General features: G+C 41.5%; 1 protein-coding gene across 2 annotated transcripts in view; it reads left to right on the top strand.

Moving 5' to 3' along the window:
- The window catches only part of PHF8 (PHD finger protein 8), a 109,728-nt gene that overhangs the window by 14,741 nt on the left and 75,858 nt on the right, over positions 1-19,129 (top strand). For both annotated transcript variants that reach the window (XM_026488670.4, XM_026488669.4), the window contains exons 2-6: positions 10,101-10,186; positions 10,553-10,661; positions 16,293-16,453; positions 17,071-17,212; positions 18,829-19,015. In XM_026488670.4, coding sequence (XP_026344455.1) covers positions 10,101-10,186; positions 10,553-10,661; positions 16,293-16,453; positions 17,071-17,212; positions 18,829-19,015 — 685 coding nt within the window. The remainder of the gene's footprint in view (positions 1-10,100; positions 10,187-10,552; positions 10,662-16,292; positions 16,454-17,070; positions 17,213-18,828; positions 19,016-19,129) is intronic.

Below are 19,129 nucleotides of genomic sequence, written 5' to 3'. Positions count from 1 at the left end.
TGCTATACCCAAGCTCATCTAGATTTTTATCCTATGTGATCCTCTAGGAGTGCTATAGTTTTGTATTTTACATTTAGATCTGTGGTCCATTTTCAGTTCACTTTTGTGAAGTGTACAAGGTCTGTGTCTAGATTCATTCATTTGCATGTGGATGTCCAGTTGTTCTAGTACCATTTGTTGAAAAGACTATCTTTTAGTCACATTTGTTCTTTTGTCAGAGATTAGTTGACTATAGTTATGTGGATTTACTTCTGGGATCTCTGTTCTGTTCTATTGATCTACTTATCTTTCGGCAGTACCATACTGTCTTGATTACTGTAGCTTTATTTGTTTCAAATCTTTTTGTTTTTTGAAGATTTTATTTATTTAAGAGAGAGATAAAGACAAAATGCACATGAGCAGGGGGAGGGGCAACGGGAGAGGGAGAAGCACACTTCCCACTAAGTAGGGAACCCGACACAGGGCTCGATCCCAGGACCCCGGGATCATGACCTGAGCTGAAGGCAGCTGCTTAACAGGCTGAGCCACCCAGGCACCCCTGATTACGGTAGCTTTACAATAAGTCTTGAAGTTAGGTAGCATCAGTCTTCCAGCTTTGTTGTTTTCATTCGATATTGTGTTGGCTATTCTGTGACTCAGTTATTTTGGACAGGGTGAAATTTTTGTGGCACTGATCCAGTGGGTGATTTTTCTCCAGCCATGTCCAACGGTCCAGTGTTACGTAGCTGGATTGAGCCAGGGCTGGGATTTGCATGTGGGGGTGATGGAAAAGCAGTGGGGCAAGAGAGTTGAGAATGGCTGACGTGAGGAATGCTAGAATCTAAGCTAGATTGGGGAAGAAGGATGAAGTTAAGAATGGGTAAAAAGTAGGATCAAGGGATTTTGAGGGCAAAGAACAGGTATAATGAATGAGAGCTGGATGATTGCGTTTGTGGTCCTATTGTGTGATGTATGAATTTCATGTTCCAGATGTGGAGCAATTGCAGGTGTTGACAAGGTCTGGATGATGACCATGAGAATTGATAGCTGAAAGGGGAATAGGCAGTGCAGCCCCTGAAGATGAAAAGGTCAGAGAGCTAAGAGGCCAGGATGTTGGGCCTCTGACTCAATACTGATGTCATGTGGGATATTGGCAGGACGAGGGATGGAGAGAAATCTGTGAGCAGGTTCTTTAATGAGTGAAAGGGTTATGTTGGGGAGTTGAGTAGCTGACAGTGAAGAGGAGTGGGAAGAGGCATGGCTAGATGATAGGAAGCTCAGGAGTAAGAGATCTTACACAGGGGTAGAGAAGAGACGATCTCAAAGTCTCACTGGAAAGTGAGGGGAATGTCTACCCCCAGCACAGCCCTGAGTTGTAACGGTCTGGTAGAATTCACAGCTTCTGCCTGACAAGACTCTAGCACAGTGCTTCTTAGACTTTCTGTGGCTAAGAACCAGGCTGGTTTGTTTCTTTAACTTTCTAATCCATAATGGACCAATTATTTGGTAAAATCAAAAATGAATTACTAGAAAAATGGTCGAACAAAAAAAGCTATACGAAATGTAAGCCCCAATTTTTTTTATTATTAGATTCAACAATAGACATAAAATTACTCAGCCAAATTGCGATACAAGTTTATGGATACTTGCTCTCACTTTTTGTACTTAACCACAGAGCTGTGGGAAACAGCTCACGGATCAGCATTAGTCTGTGGACCACATTGAGTGGCACTCAAAAAGGGAAAATGGCTTTCTCCTAGGAGAAGCTGTTGTCAGTTAAGCCAGGAAGGTGAAGAAGGGGTTTGTTGAAGGGGGTGTGGATTAGAGAGGTTTGTTTACCAAGGAATGGGGTTGCCGGGGGTACAAGAGAAAAGTTAGGAATGTCGATGACCAGTGGATGTTTGGGGGCAGAAAATGCACATAGCTATATGGGATGAAAGTTCAGGAGAGAGGAACGACTGGAGGGGTTCCTTTTTGAGCAGTGTCCAAGGCTAACGGGGGTGTGAGACAGAAAGCATGTAGTCTGAGAAAGTGAATTAATGCTACAGGGTCTGGGGAATATATTTAAAGAAAGTTTAGGTAGGTGAAGGGTGAGGTGTGCTTCTCTGTGCTCACTGTGCTAAGCACTTTATATACATTCTCCGAGCCCTCAAAAAAAAGCTCTACCAAGTCGATGGTATACCAATTTATATTGATATGCAGCAGGTTTTACAGGCATAGTATTAGCGGTTGGGATGATGGTGGGGTCCTAATCCCAGGAAGTCAGTTTGTGAACGTGATCTCGGACAAAACAGTTATAGAGTTCTGCCCTATTTTTATGCTCCCTGCTGTGTGTGGCTGACCAATAATTTAGGAGTTTGATTTTAGCCAGATGTTATTAGGAGGGCTGCTGATGAATTCTTTGGTGAGGAAGGGTTTAATTTTGTAAGATTGCCACCTCACATACATGCAAACTCAAATTTTCAAAATTTTTTTTTTTTTTTTGGAATTAAAAATTTTTTTTTTTTTTTTTTTTTTTTTATTAATAATGATTTTTTATTATATTATGTTAGTCACCATACAGTACATCCCCGGTTTTCGATGTAAGGCTCGATGATTCATTAGTTGTGTATAACACCCAGTGCACCATGCAATATGTGCCCTCCTTACTACCCATCACCGGTCTATCCCATTCCCCCACCCCCCTCCCCTCTGTAGCCCTCAGTTTGTTTCTCATAGTCCATAGTCTCTCATATTTCATTCCCCCCTCTGATTACCCCCCCTTTCTTTATCCCTTTCTTCCCCTACTGATCATTCTAGTTCTTATGTTCCATAGATGAGAGAAATCATATGATAGTTGTCTTTCTCTGCTTGACTTATTTCACTAAGCATTATCTCCTCCAGTGCCGTCCATGTTGTAGCAAATGTTGAGAACTCATTCTTTCTGATTGCTGAGTAATATTCCATTGTATATATGGACCACAACTTCTTAATCCAGTCATCTGTTGAAGGGCATCTCGGCTCCTTCCACGATTTAGCTATTGTGGACATTGCTGCTATGAACATTGGGGTGCATATGCCCCTTCTCTTCACTACGTCTGTATCTTTGGGGTAAACACCCAGTAGTGCAATGGCTGGATCATAGGGTAGCTCAATTTTTAACTTTTTAAGGGACCTCCACACTGTTTTCCAGAGTGGCTGTACCAACTTGCATTCCCACCAACAATGTAGGAGGGATCCCCTTTCTCCACATCCTCTCCAACAATTGTTGTTTCTTGCCTTGTCTATTTTTGCCATTCTAACTGGCGTAAGGTGGTATCTCAGTGTGGTTTTGATTTGAATTTCCTTGATGGCTAATGATTTTGAACATTTTTTCATGTGTCTGTTAGCCATTTGTATGTCTTCATTGGAAAAGTGTCTGTTCCTATCTTCTGCCCATTTTTTGATTTGTTTATTTGTTTCTCGTGTATTGAGTTTGAGAAGTTCTTTGTAGATCTTGGATACCAGTCCTTTATCTGTAGTGTCATTTGCAAATATATTCTCCCATTCCGTGGGCTGCCTTTTAGTTTTTCTGACTGTTTCCTTGGATGTGCAGAAACTTTTAATCTTGATGAAGTCCCATAAATTCATTTTATCTTTTGTTTCTTTTGCCTTTGGGGATGTGTCATGAAAAAGGTTGCTTAGGCTGATGTCGTAGAGGTTGCTGCCTATGTTCTCCTCTAGAATTTTGATGGATTCCTGTCTCACATCGAGGTCTTTCATCCATTTGGAGTTTATTTTTGTGTATGGTGTGAGATAGTGGTCAAGTTTCATTCTTTTGCACGTAGCTGTCCAATTTTCCCAGCACCATTTATTGAAGAGACTGTCTTTTTCCCACCGGATGTTTTTTCCTGCTTTATCAAATATTAGTTGCCCAAAGAGCTGAGGGTCCATTTCTGGGCTCTCTATTCTGTTCCATTGGTCTATGTGTCTGTTTTTGTGCCAGTACCATGCTGTCTTTGTGATCACAGCTTTGTAGTACAGCTCGAAATCCGGCATTGTGATGCCCCCAGCTTTGTTTTTCCTTTTCAACAGTTCCTTGGAGATTCGGGGTCTTTTCTGGTTCCATACAAATTTAAGGACTATTTGTTCCAGTTCTTTGAAAAACGTTCTCGGTATTTTGATCGGGATAGCATTGAAAGTGTAGATTGCTCTGGGTAGCATGGACATTTTAACTATGTTAATTCTTCCGATCCATGAGCATGGAATATCTTTCCATCTTTTTATGTCTTCCTCAATGTCTTTTAAGAGTGATTTATAGTTTCTAGAATAAAGGTCCTTTACGTCTCTGGTTAAGTTAATTCCAAGGTAACGTATGGTTTTTGGTGCTATTGTAAATGGGATGGATTCCCTGATTTCTCCTTCTTCGTTCTCGTTATTCGTGTACAGAAATGCAACTGATTTCTGAGCATTGATTTTGTATCCCGCCACGTTACTGAATTGCTCTATAACTTCTAATAGTTTGGGAGCGGCTTCTTTTGGGTTTTCCATATAGAGTATCATGTCGTCTGCGAAGAGAGACATTTTGACTTCTTCTTTGCCGATTTGAATACCTTTGATCCCTTTTTGTTGTCTGATTGCTGTTGCAAGGACTTCTAGTACTATGTTGAATAATAGTGGCGAGAGTGGGCATCCTTGTCGTGTTCCTGATCTTAAGGGAAAGGCTTCCAGCTTTTCCCCATTGAGAATAATATTTGCAGTAGGCTTTTCATAGATGGCTTTTATGAGATTGAGAAATGTACCTTCTATTCCTACACTCTGAAGGGTTTTAATCAGGAAAGGATGCTGTATTTTGTCAAATGCTTTTTCGGCATCGATTGAGAGGATCATATGGTTCTTGAGTCTTTTCTTGTTGATATGATGTATCACGCTGATTGATTTGCGAATATTGAACCACGCTTGCATCCCAGGTATGAATCCCACTTGATCGTGGTGGATAATCCTTTTAATGAACTGTTGGATTCTATTAGCAAGTATCTTGTTGAGGATTTTGGCGTCCATATTCATTAGGGAAATCGGTCTGTAATTCTCCTTTTTGAGGGGGTCTTTGCCTGGTTTGGGGATCAATGTAATATTGGCCTCATAGAATGAGTTTGGTAGCTTTCCTTCTGTTTCTATTTTTTGAAAAAGCTTTAGGAGAATAGGTATTATTTCTTCTTTGAATGTTTGGTAGAATTCCCCAGGAAAACCGTCCGGGCCTGGAGTTTTGTTATTTGGAAGGTTGTTTATCACTGACTCAATTTCTTCATAATTAATTGGCCTGTTTAAGAAATCAATTTCTTCTGGTTTCAATCTTGGTAGTTTATAGGTTTCCAGGAAGGATTCCATCTCTTCCAGATTGCTTAGTTTATTGGCATATAGCTGTTGATAAAAATTTCTAATAATCCTTCCAATTTCAATGGTGTTCGTCGTGACCTCTCCTTTTTCATTCATAATTTTAATAATCTGGGTCCTTTCTCTTTTCTTTTGGATAAGTCTTGCCAGTGGTCTGTCAATTTTATTGATTCTCTCCAAGAACCAGCTTCTAGTCCTGTTGATCTGCTCTACTGTACTTCTGGTTTCTGCTTGATTGATTTCAGCTTTAATTTTGGTCAGCTGCTTCCTTGTGCGTGGATTAGGCCTGTCCCTCTGTTGCTGTTCCAGCTTCTTGAGGTGAGAATATAAAAACTGCATTTTAGATTTTTCTATTCTTTTGAGTGAGGCTTGGATGGCTATGTATTTCCCCCTTAGGACTGCCTTTGCAGTATCCCATAGGTTTTGGACTGTTGTATTTTCATTCTCATTGGTCTCCATAAATTGTTTAATTTGATTTTTGATTTCCTGGTTTATCGAGTCATTCCTGAGCAGGATGGTTCTTAGTCTCCAAGTGTTTGAGTTTCTTCCAAATTTTTCCTTGTGGTTGAGTTCCAATTTCAGAGCGTTGTGGTCTGAGAATATGCAGGGGATAATTTCAATCTTTTGGTATCGGCTGAGACCTGTTTTGTGTCCCAGAACATGGTCTATTCTTGAAAATGTTCCATGGGCATTAGAATAGAATGAGTATTCTTTGGTTCTGGGGTGTAGTGTTCTATATATATCTAAGAGGTCCAACTCGTCGAGTATGGCATTCAAAGCCTTTGATTCTTTGCTTAGTTTTTGCCAGGGTGTTCTGTCTATTTCTGAGAGTGGAGTGTTGAGGTCCCCTACTATTAATGTATTTTTATCTATATGTCTCTTTATTCTGGTTAAGAGTTGCCTTGTGTATCTTGCTGCTCCCCTGTTGGGGGCATATATATTTATAATTGTCATATCCACTTGTTGAATACTTCCTTTAAGAATAATATAGTGCCCTTCTGCATCTCTAACTATAGTCTGTAGTTTAAAATCCAATTTATCTGATATGAGAATTGCTACCCCAGCTTTCTTTTGAGGTCCATTTGCGTGAAAGATGGTACTCCATCCCCTTACTCTCAGTCTGAATGCATCTTTGGGTTCGAAATGAGTCTCTTGTAGACAGCAAATGGATGGGTCATTTCTTTTTATCCAATCTGCAACCCTGTGGCGTTTGAAACCAGAATTTAAACCATTAATGTTCAGGCTGAGTACTGAGAGATATGCTTTTAATTCTGCCATGTTGTCAGTAAAGTCTTTGTTTGTATTGGCTGTGACTTTCTGTTTTGTATCACTCTTGGGGCCTTTTTACTTTTATAGAACCCCCCGTAATACCTCCTGTAGGGCTGGTTTCGTGGTTACGAAATTGGCTAGTGACTGTCGATTCTGAAATGTCTTTATTTCTCCATCAATTCTGAATGACAGCCTTGCTGGATAAAGGATCCTTGGCTGCATGTTTTTCTCTGAAAGAGCTTTAAAAATGCTCCCCCAACCCTTTCTCTCATTCCAGGTCTGTGTAGACAGGTCTGATGTAATTCTGATGCCTTTGCCTTGGTACGTGAGAAATTTCTTTGCCCTGGCCGCTTTCAATACTGTATCCTTGGATCTCATATTTGCGAGTTGCACTATGACGTGACGTGGTGTAGGTCTGTCATGGTTGAGCTTGGGAGGGGTCCTCTCTGCCTCTTGGACACGAATTTTTGTTTCCCTTGCTAGATTAGGGAAGTTTTCAGCTACAATTTGTTCAAATATCTCTTCTAGACCTCTGTTTTTCTCCACCCCCTCGGGGATGCCGATGATTCTAACATTGGATCGTTTCGTTGAGTCAGTAATCTCCCGTAGCCAACATTCGTGGGCGTGGATTTTTTTAAGACCATCTTCTATTTTTAATTTTTCCTCTATTAACCCATCCTCCAATTCACTAACCCTTTCCTCCGCTTCCGTGACCCTGGCCGTCAGAGCCTCTAGTTTTGCCTGCATTTGGCTCATAGAATTTTTAATTTCTGTCAAATTCGCTCTCATTTCCGCCCTTAGGGATTGTATATTCTCAGTAATATTTTCCTGAATACTTTTTTCAAGTCTACTCATTATCTTGACCATTGTTACTCTGAATTCCATTTCTGATAATTTGGTTACATCCATATCCGTTACTTCTGTGGCAGAGGCCCCTGACTCACTGTCCTTTCTTTGCTGGGGGGGGCTTCTCCTTCTTGTCATTCTGATGAAGAGAGGTTGCGGGGTTTCCAGAGCCCAAAATTATTGACTGGGTCCCAGGCCGTGCCCCTTGTTTTATAGGGATCTTAGAGATGTGGGCTTCTTCTTTAAAGATTTTATTTATTTACTTATCTGAGAGAGGGAGACAGACAGCAAGAACGAAACAGAAGCAGGGGAGTGAGAGAGGAAGAAGCAGGCTCCCAGCGGAGGAGCCCGATGAGGGACTCCTTTCCGGAACGCTGGGATCACGCCCTAAGCTGAAGGCAGGCGCTCAATGACTGCGCCACCCAGGCGCCTGGGTTGTGGGCTTCTTGATTTTTCAGCCTGCCTTCTGTGTTCTGGGGGAGGGGCCTGCCGCGCCGATACTCAGGCAACCCTGTTTGGTTAGAGTCTCCGTGTCCCCTGCGAGGGAGGATGGGGATGGGCACTCTCTGAGCCGGTATTTCCAGGCTTTTGTTCTCTGGCGGCTTTCCCTGGCGGCCGGCTATGCCTCTTCTGAGGGTCAGAGCAGCAGAGGCTGCATTGTCGCAGAACAGAGGGATTGCGGCCCGTTCTCCACTGATGTTCTGGCCACTTTAACTCTGTTACTGTTGGTGCTGCTCAACCCTGCGGCGTCCCGGGATGTGCGCACCAACTCGGCGACCCTGCCCTCACTTCCAGGGCCGGCGCGTCTCTGTCCTTTGTGTTTCTAATGCCGCCAGCCACCGGCCGCCCCGTCTCTGTCCTTTGTGTTTCTAATGCCGCCAGCCACCGGCCGCCCCGCGCACTCCCGGGTCTCCCGGTCTCAGTCTATGCCCGGTGAGCACACCTCGATTCCGGAGTTTCGTGAGAAGCCTGGTGGCGCGCGCACCCGGTTCAGGGTCTCAGTCTGCTGTTTCGCGGGTGCCGACCGCGAGTCCGCCCGCTCCCCCGTGCAGGTGGCCCGCCAGCCGCCAGCCGCCCCGCGCGCGCTCCGGGAGCTCCCGGTCTCAGTCTGGATCCCGTGAGCACACCGGGATTCCGGTGTTCCGGGAGATGCCTGGTGGCGCGCGCGTTCACGGCTCACCGGTCTCAGTCCGCTCTCTCGCGGGTACCCTCTGTGTGTCTTCCCGCTCCCCCGTGCAGGTGGCTGCCGCTTCCCGGCGCCCAAACACGGCGGCTCCCTCCCCCTTCCGTTTATCTTCCGATATCCGTGCACGGTTTACAGCTCCCCTCTTGGTACCTCAATACTCAGCGCTGGAGATGTTCATTTGTAGAGATCCAGATGCATCATCCTGCGTCTCAGGCTGATTCCGTGGTTATTTAGGCTGGTCTGGTACCTATCCAGCTCGACTCAGGGGACCGGCTGAAAAAGGGGTCCCCTACTCCTCCGCCATCTTAACTCCCCTCAAATTTTCAAAATTAAATAAATCTTTTTTCAGACATTACAGTATGAAATAAGTAACACATGTTCATTGTGGAGAATTAGAAAATATAAATAAGGAAGAGAAGAATGATTGTGTGTGATCCTTCACTCAGAACCCGTCATTTATAAAATTCTCTTTTCAGTCCTTTTCAGTTAGTCAAATAAAATAGCTCAATAAAGTTTAAATTTTTTATTATATGTTGAAGTAAGAATATTTTGGGTATATTGGTTAGCATAAATATTAAAATTAATTTCATCTGTTTCTTTTTACCTTTTTAATGTGGCTATTAGAACATTTAAACTTACATATTTGGCTCACGTTATATTTCTCTTGGGCAGCACTGTTCTAGAATCTCTTCTAGCTTTGACCATTCTGAGTCTTCTTTTTAAAAACAGATTTATTGGGGCGCCTGGGTGGCACAGCGGTTAAGCGTCTGCCTTCGGCTCAGGGCGTGATCCCGGCGTTATGGGATCGAGCCCCACATCAGGCTCCTCTGCTATGAGCCTGCTTCTTCCTCTCCCACTCCCCCTGCTTGTGTTCCCTCTCTCGCTGGCTGTCTCTATCCTGTCGAATAAATAAATAAATAAAATCTTTAAAAAAAAACAAAAAAACACATTTATTTATTTATTTTAGAGAGAGAGAGTGTGTGTGTGTGTGAGCAGAGGGAGGGGCAGAGGGAGAGGGAGAGAATCTCAAGCAGACTCCCTGCTGAGTGAGGAGCCTGACGCAGGGCTCAGTCTCACAACCGTGAGATCATGACCTGAGCCAAAAACAAGAGTCAGATGCTTAAGCGACTGAGCCACCCAGGCTCCCCTTGACCATTCTGAATCTTAATGAAGCTTTGCTGTCTACATTTTTAGGTCTGTTATAATTGTTTTAGACCAGTGTGCTTCAATATAACTTTTTTGTACTGATAAATATGTTTGATAATCTGCCCAATATGGTAACTTTTAGCTATATGTGGCTACTGAGCTTTTGAAATGTAGCTAATATGATGAAGGGAGTGCATTTAAAATTTTATTTAACTTGAATTAATTTAAATGTAAACAGCTATGTGTACTGGACACCACAGTTCTAGACCTTGTGAAAAATAAAATTTCCATAAATCTTGATTGATTTTTTTCTCTTTTCTAGTTGTGTTGGTGTCGAAGAGGAAAAGGCTGCTGACATTGACCTCTACCATTGCCCCAACTGTGAAGTCTTACATGGGCCATCCATTAGTAAGTAGATCTTGGGGTTTCCAAGAGGAGATGGTCCAGAAGTGAGACAAAGCAAGGAGCTTGAAAGGGAGATTGCCTTTGCCTGAGTGCTTGGGAAATACCAAAAGCCTGTGTAGGTCCCCCACAGGCTAGCAGCTGTCCCACTGAGAGGGCAGAAGTGCAGAGCTTTATCTCCCTACGGACTTCCCCAGAGGAAGCACCAACCTCACCAGGAACTTTCCCTGAGTTTGTGAGGGCCTCATTGACTTCAGGTGCTCTAAGAGGTTATTAGATCGGAAGAGAAGCAGGATCTGCTGAAGCCTTTGCTCTTGGAACCATAGCTCATGGCCATTCTGACTCACAGTATCATGTCTTTTTCTGGCTTAGTGAAAAAACGCCGCGTATCTTCAAAAGGGCATGATACACACAAGGGGAAGCCAGTGAAGACTGGAAGCCCTACGTTCATTCGAGAGCTCCGGAGTAGGACCTTTGACAGGTGAGGGTTGGTGCATGCCAGGGCTCTGGGAGGCTAGGATCCATCTCTTCCCAGCTTTCCCACTGGCTGTCTTATTAGGTGCCTCCCCCGTTTGGGAATGTCTGCAGGGCTCTGTGTGTTTCTTTTGGGGAGGGATTGTCTGTTTTAGTCATTTTCTTTTTTTTTAAGATTTTATTTATTTATTTGAGAGAGAGAGATAGAAGAGAGCACAAGCAGGGGGAATGGGAGAAGCTGACTCCCTGCCGTGCAGGGATCCCAACACAGGGCTGGATCCCAGGACCCCGGGATCACAACCTGAGCTGAAGGTAGACGCTTAACCAACTGAGCCACCCAGGCGCCCCTGTTTTAGTCATTTTCTAAGAAACATTATTAGAGTTTGATTTAATATGCAGAGTATGTTAACGTCTACTTGTAAAAACTTTTGGTAGATTGGGAATCAGTTTTTGCCTGTCAGGAGAGGATATTTCCATGCACCCAAGGAATGTTTCAACTAGGAGTCTAAAAATCAGAAAGTTTAATTCTCTCATTGTAGAGAAAAGGAAACTTTTTAAAAATAAAAAAAATTTGTTCATGTATTTCTTTTAAATCACAAAATATTTTCCCTTTTTAAACTTTTTTTATTTTTAAATTTTTATTTCAAAATTAAACTCTGTGCCCAACATGAGGCTCGAACTTATGGCCTGGAGATCAAGAGTCTCAGGCTCTACTGACTGAGCCAGCTAGGTGGCTTTTTATCCCTTTTAAAAATATTAAAATGGGCTTTTTAAAAATAAATTACTTGAATAAAAATAATGAGTTAGAAAAAGTAATGAATAAAGCACTCTCTTTTGCTTAGTTGTTAATTCATGTGACCATTTTCAGCTTTCCTGTAATTGAAATGTTATTTAGAATTATGTGTTTCTTCAACTTAATATTCTTTGATTTGTTTTTTTTCTTGTTTTTTTATAATATTTTTTATTTATTTTTTATTTTTTTAATTTTTTAATTTTTTTTTGATGTAAAGTTCGATGATTCATTAGTTGCATATAACACCCAGTGCACCATGCAATACGTGCCCTCCTTACTACCTATCACCAGCCTGTCCAAGCTGTGATCACAAAGACAGCATGGTACTGGCACAAAAACAGACACATAGACCAATGGAACAGAATAGAGAACCCAGAAATGGACCCTTGGCTCTTTGGGCAACTAATCTTTGATAAAGCAGGAAAAAACATCCAGTGGAAAAAAGACAGTCTCTTCAATAAATGGTGCTGGGAAAATTGGTCAGCTACATGCAAAAGAATGAAACTTGACCACTCTCTCACACCATACACAAAGATAAACTCCAAATGGATGAAAGACCTGGATGTGAGACAGGAATCCATCAAAATCCTAGAGGAGAGCATAGGCAGCAACCTCTACGACATCGGCCAAAGCAACCCTTCTCATGACACATCTCCAAAGGCAAGAGAAACAAAAGATAAAATGAACTTGTGGGACTTCATCTTTGATTTGTTTATTCAGAGGCAGTGAGTCTCCTTTCTCCTCCCTCAGATTTCTTCTCCAGTCAACCAATGTCTTGTGCATTCTTTAAGAAATAGTTTTGTTTATATAAATGTGTGTGTGTGTGTGTGTCCTGCTTTTCTTTTTTTTCTTAAGAGATTTTATTTATTTATTAGAGAGAGAGAGGGAGAGAGCACAAGCAGGGGGAGCAGCAGAGGGAGAGGCAGGCTCTCCGCTGAGCAGGGAGCCGCATGTGGGGCTCAATCCCAGGACCCCAAGTTCATGACCTGAGCTGAAGATAGACGCTTAACTGACTGAGTCACCCAGGTGCCCCCTGCTTTTCTAAAAAAGCATAAATACACTCTATATTCTGCACCTTACTTTTTTCTTCTAACCTAAATTATATATCTTGGAGATTAATTCATAATAGCACATACAGATGTTTTTCATTCTTTTTCATGGACATTTAGTATTCCATTGTATGGATATATAATTTATTTAACCAGTCCCATATTGAACATTTAAATTGATTCTAATATTTTTCTGTTAGAAAAAAGTGCTGCAGTGAATGTCTTTGTACTTAAGTTTTTGCATATTTGGATAAGTATATGTGTAGATTTACTACCTAAAAGTGAAATTGCTAGACCAAAGAATATGTGCTTTGTTTTTGTTTTTTTTAATAATAATTTTTTATTATGTTATGTTAGTCACCATACAGTACATCATTAGTTTTTGATGTAGTGTTCCATGATTCATTATTTGCACGTAACACCCAGTGCTCCATGCAATACGTGCCCTCTTTAATACCCATCACTGTCCTATCCCAGTCCCCCATCCCCGCCCCTCTGAAGCCCTCAATTTGTTTCCCAGAGTCCATAGTCTCTCGTGATTCATTCCCCCTTCTGTTTACCCCCCCTTCATTCTTCCCTTCCTTCTTCTACTGATCTTCCTGCTATTTCTTATGTTCCATAAATGAATGAAACCATATGATAATCGTCTTTCTCTGCTTGATTGGGTATTTACCCCAAAGATACAGACGTAGTGAAGAGAAGGGCCATATGCACCCCAATGTTCATAGCAGCATTGTCCACAATAGCTAAATTGTGGAAGAAGCCGAGATGCCCTTCAACAGATGACTGGATTATGAAGATGTGGTCAATATATACAATGGAATATTACTCAGCCATCAGAAAGAACAATTACCCCACATTTGCAGCAACATGGATGGGATGGGACTGGAGGAGATTGTGCTAATTGAAATAAGTCAAGCAAAGAATATGTGCTTTAAAAATGTTTATAAATGTTGCTAAATTGTTTCCAAGGTGAGGATACTGTTTCATATTCCCACTAGGCAGTGAATGAGGGTGGCTGTTTTCCTATATCCTGGCCAACACTGTTTATTATCAAACTTTTTTTTTTGCCTTTCTGATAAGATAAAAGTGAAATGTTGTTTTCCCTTGCATTTAATTATGAAGAAGGCACATATATTTTTGTGCCTTTATAACTCATCTTTCTTTCTTTTACTGTTTACTGCCTGCTTATGTCATTTGACAGTTTTTCTTCTTTTTTCTATTTTTTTAATATTTTTATAATAATTTTTTATTATGTTAGTCACCATACAGTACATCCTTAGTTTTTGATGTAATGTTCCATGATTCATTATTTGCACATAACACCCAGTGCTCCATGCAATACGTGCCCTCCTTAATACCCATCACTGGCCTATCCCAATCCCCCACCCCCCTCACCTCTGAAGCCCTCAGTTTGTTTCCCAGAGTCCAGAGCATTTGACAATTTTTCTGTTGGGTTACTGCCTGTTTTTTACTGATTTATAATAGCTTTTCTTGCAGAAAAATTTTATTTAAGCTTTTATTGTTGAAGTATAATTAACATACAGTGTTATATTAGTTTCAACTATACAGTGTAATTGAGCAATTCTATGCATTACTCAGTGATCATTGTGATCCACATGAGTGAAATCCTATGGTATTTGTCTTTCTCTAACTTATTTCACTTAGTATTATAACCTCTAGGACAGTCCATGTTGCAAATGGCAAGATCTCATTCTTTTTTATGGCTGAGAAATATTCCACTGTATGCGTGTGTGTGTGTGTGTGTGTGTGTGTGTGTGTGTGTGTACGCACATCTTCTTTACCCATTCATCTATGAATGGACATTTGGGTTGCTTTTATATATTAGCTGTCGTAAACAATGCTACAGTAAACAATGAAATTATCACCTTACACCTGTCAGAATGGCTAGAATAAAAAAGATAAGAAATAACAAGTGTTGGAGAGGATATGGAGAAAAAGGAACCCTTGTGTACTGTTGGTGGGAATGCAAACTGGTGCAGCCACTGTGGAAACAGTATGGAGGTTCCTCAAAAAATTAAAGATAGAAATAGCATATGGTCCAGTAATTCTACTACTGGGTATTTACCCAAAGAAGATGAAAACACTAATTCAAAAAGGTAAATGCATCCCTAAGTTTCCTTGTAGGAAATTTTAATGTTTGTGTAGTTACATTTATTGCTATTTTAATTACTACTGGGGCTTGTCTCTCCCATGTTTTTTCTACTACTCTATGACTTCATGTTTTTCAATTTAATATTAGGTCCATCTAGAATTATGTAAAGAGTGAGATAGACATTGAGCTTAGTGTTTTTCCAGATGTTTGTTCCAACACAGCTTGGCCAAATAGTCTATCTCCAGTATGATTTAAAAAAAAAAAACAACTGTTTCCTAGTTAACTGAGTATATGTGTTGAGAAGGTGGTTGTAAAAATTGTTTTTTAGATCAGTCTTTTTCTTCTTTTTTAAATTTATTTTAATTCTAGTATAGTTCACATACAGTGTTATTTTAGTTTCAGGTGTACAATATAGTGATTCAACAATTCTATACATTACCCAGTGCTCATCATGATAAGTGTGCTCCTAATCCCCATCACCTATTTTACCCATCCCCCCACCCACCGCCCCTCTGGTAACCATCAGTTTGTTCTCTATAGTTAAGAGTCTGTTTTTTGGTTTGTTATTTATTTTTCCTTTGTTTGTTTTGTTTCTTAAATTCTACATATGAGTGAAATCATAAGGTATTTGTCTTTCTCTGACTGATTTATTTCGCCCTGCAGTATACTCTGTAGCTACATCCATGTTGTCGCAAATGGCAAGATTTTATTCCTTTTTATGGCTGAATAATATCCATTGTATATATATGCCACATCTTCTTTATCCATTTATCTGTTGATGGACACTTGGGCTACTTCCATAATTTGGCTATTATAAATAATACTACAATAAACCTAGGGGTGCATATATCCTTTCGAATTAGCATTTTCATATTCTTTGGGTAAATACCCAGTAGTGTGATTGCTGGATCATATGGCAGTTCTATTTTTATTTTTTTGAGGCACCTCCATACTGTTTTCCACAGTGGCTGCACCAGTTTGCATTCCCACCAACAGTGCGTGAAGGTTCCTGTTTGTCCACATCCTCGCCAACACTTGTTTCTTGTACTTTTCATTTTAGCCATTCTGACAGGTGTGAGGTGATATCTCACTATAGTTTGGATTGGATTTGCATTTCCCTGGTGATGAGTGATGTTGAACATCTTTTCATGTGTCCCTTGGCCATCTGTATGTCTTCTTTGAAGAAATGTTTGTTCGTGTCTTCTGCCCATGTTTTAATTGGATTACTTATGTTTTTTTTGTGTTGAGTTGTGTAAGTTTCTTATATATTTTGGATACTAACCCTTTATTGGACATGTCATTCAAAAATCAGTCTTTTCTCTTTATTTGCCAGTGTTTTAAATGGGTGATGCTGCTCTGGGTTAGATTAAATTAGCTAAATTTGCAGATGTATCTTTTCTTTCTAGGCAAGCTGTTGGTTGATTCCTTTTCTTGCCATCCAGAGAAGAGTACGCTATTGACAGGATATCCTAGGTTTAGCTCCCCACCTCTGCCAATGACCAGGCTTCCTGCCTAGGATAGGTCATTTCTTCCCTGACACATGGGGTATATGCCATTAGTTGCCAGCCCACATTAAGGTCCACTAAAGAAGGCCCCACCCCTTGGGTGAATGGCAACATCAAGTGAGGCCTTCAGTGGCAGAGCCTCTGGGGCTCAGGCTTTCTTTTGTGTGGCCCACAGCTCAGATGAAGTGATTCTGAAGCCCACTGGAAGTCAGCTGACCGTGGAATTCCTGGAAGAGAACAGCTTCAGTGTGCCCATCCTAGTCTTGAAGAAGGATGGATTGGGGATGACGCTGCCCTCACCATCATTCACTGTGAGGGATGTGGAACATTATGTTGGTAAGCACCATGGGCCCTCTTAACTGGGACATTGTTTATTCCTATCAAGTCCCATGACCCTTCCTCTCCAGTCTACCTTTGTATTTCTTTTCTAGCCATCTTGGGAATCTGAGGTAAAGTGATTTACCCAGAGTCATTCTTTGGCAAAACTAGAACCAAAATCCTGCTTTTCTTTTCCTTTTCCTCTGGGTGGGCCACAAACCTCCAGGTTAAGCCCCATTTTTCTTTTGCCTGGGGAATTCCAGGGATCATGGTGGTCTCTCTTCTGTTGAGATGAGAAAGCCTTTGACTTTTGCCCTCATGTGCCAGTTGTCTCCTGGGCATGAGTTTTTGGGGATAGAAAGAGAAGTGAGGAAATAGGGCCCCAGCACGTGGACTGTACTGTGAGTGAGGCTGTATGTCAGGCTATTCTGTTGCTCTGGCAGGCCTGGACCCAGGACATAGATCTAAGGAGAATGTGAGGGATTCCTGCCCCTACCTCCCAAACATGCACACACGGATACAGTGTCTGAGGTGAGAAGTTTTGAGTGTCAGTCCATTCTAGGGACAGATGAGGAGGGGAGGGAGGCTTCCTTGGTCCGAGACCATTTGGTGCAGAACCCATCTCGTTATTCCAGGTTCTGACAAAGAGATTGATGTGATTGATGTGACCCGCCAGGCCGACTGCAAGATGAAGCTCGGTGATTTTGTGAAATACTATTACAGTGGGAAGAGGGAGAAAGTCCTCAATGTCATTAGTTTGGAATTTTCCGATACCAGGTAGGAGGGGCAGGGGTAAGTAAAAAGCCTGACAAAGTCCCTGGAAACTTGTGATATACTGAGTGTAAGTGTTCCTTTCCCTCTTTCTTGGGAGTTTCTTCATTTGGAATGATGAGCTGGTTTATACTTTCTAGGGTAGGTGATCACATTATAACAACCAAATTGTGTTTCTCTTCTACAATTTCTAGCTTTGGATAGAGTGTACAGAAGCTATTTAAATTAATTTTTGTCTCCTTCAAGACCTAGGGCAGCTTTCTTATACCTTTTATTGGTATTTAGATTGTGGCATGGTCACTGTTTAACTCCCAGGATAGGTCCTCTGTCCCTGGAAATAGATTTACTGAATTAACCCCAAGTAGTTTCTCTAAGGATAAGGTTTCTTAGATTTAAAAGAAAAAAAGCTGATAACCTTTAAATGATTCTATGTGGACTAATGAACTCAATAGATATATGTAGTCTCCTCTGTGCTCAGAACTGTGGGAGATCCCCCAAAATTATAACATATCTGTTTGTACTTAGAAAGCTTACTGTCTGATTACTTTTTTAACTTTTAATTTTGGCATAATTATAGATTTACAGGAAGTTGCAATAAATACACAGGGAGGTCCTGTGTATTCTTCAGCCAGTTTCCATCAATGGCAACATCTCACAGAACTGTAGTACAGTATTAAAACCCTTGCTGTTGTTTTTTTTTAAAAAAAGATTTTATTATTTATTTGACAGAGAGTGAGACAACGAGAGAGGGAACACAAGCAGGGGGAGTGGGAGAGGAAGAATCAGGTTTCCCTCTGAGCCGGGGAGCCCATTGCGGGGCTCGATCCCAGGACTCCGGATCATGACCTGAGCCTAAGGCAGATGCTTAATGACTGAGCCACCCAGGCGCCCCCTTGCTGTTGGTTTTAACATGCAAAGTTAACAACCTGAGGATTTAAAAAAAAAAAAAGACTGTTTGTTTGTACCTCACTTCATCTTGCAAGACTATTTGAAGTGGCTTACAGAGATACAGAGGGAAAAAATAGACACAAGATTTGAACAAAAGGAAAATAAAGGTGGGGAAATAGGATGCATCTGTTGGGTAATCTACACACAGAATGCATGTGTGAGTGTCTGGATAGTTGGTAGAGAAGGACTGTAGAGTTTTCAGTGAATTTTGTAGGTCAGGACAAGGAAGGGAGTGCAATATTATAAGGTTTGTGGTTTTACATAAGATAAAAACAACCAGATGTTTGGGAGAAGTACTTCTTTACCTGAAACTGAGCCCTTGAGAGGTTTCTTTAATGGTTCCTCATAAAGACGCTGTGGGATGGGGACAGTACAGTAATTGTTATTGACCAAGTACCAAGTGAGTGGACCTGGGTTGGGAGAGTTGTGAGCATTTAGTGGAGGAAATGATCTCCTTTAACTGGGGAGTGCTGTGGAGCTAGGACTTGGGACTTCTAGAGCTGAGTGGAATGAGGATGCTGACCAGACTTACAGAATTAAGTGTCTTATGTGCCCTTAGGGATTCTGTGGAAAGAAATTCATTTGACTCTCACTGGGATGGGGAACATTTTATTCAAGCTCTAACCTTTAATTCCCAATCAGCTGACATCTGCTTTCCACCCCTTCCTTGCTAGGCTTTCTAACCTTGTGGAGACTCCCAAGATTGTTCGGAAGCTCTCATGGGTGGAGAACTTGTGGCCAGAGGAGTGTATATTTGAGAGGCCCAATGTGCAGAAGTATTGCCTCATGAGTGTGCGGGATAGCTATACAGACTTTCACATTGACTTTGGTGGCACCTCGGTCTGGTACCATGTACTCAAGGTAGGAATGACTGACTTTTAGAGGCAGCCTGGCCTTGGGCCTCCCTCTTTGTTTCAGGTGGCGCTGCTGAGGTCTACCTGCCTCCCGGATTCTATTTGGGTGAGATTTCCATAT

The sequence above is a fragment of the Ursus arctos genome, chromosome X (genome assembly GCF_023065955.2).
Source record: "Ursus arctos isolate Adak ecotype North America chromosome X, UrsArc2.0, whole genome shotgun sequence".
Lineage (NCBI taxonomy): Eukaryota > Metazoa > Chordata > Mammalia > Carnivora > Ursidae > Ursus > Ursus arctos.
The sequence above is the reverse complement of the archived record's forward strand: the minus strand, read 5'-3'. Positions and strand labels throughout refer to the sequence as shown.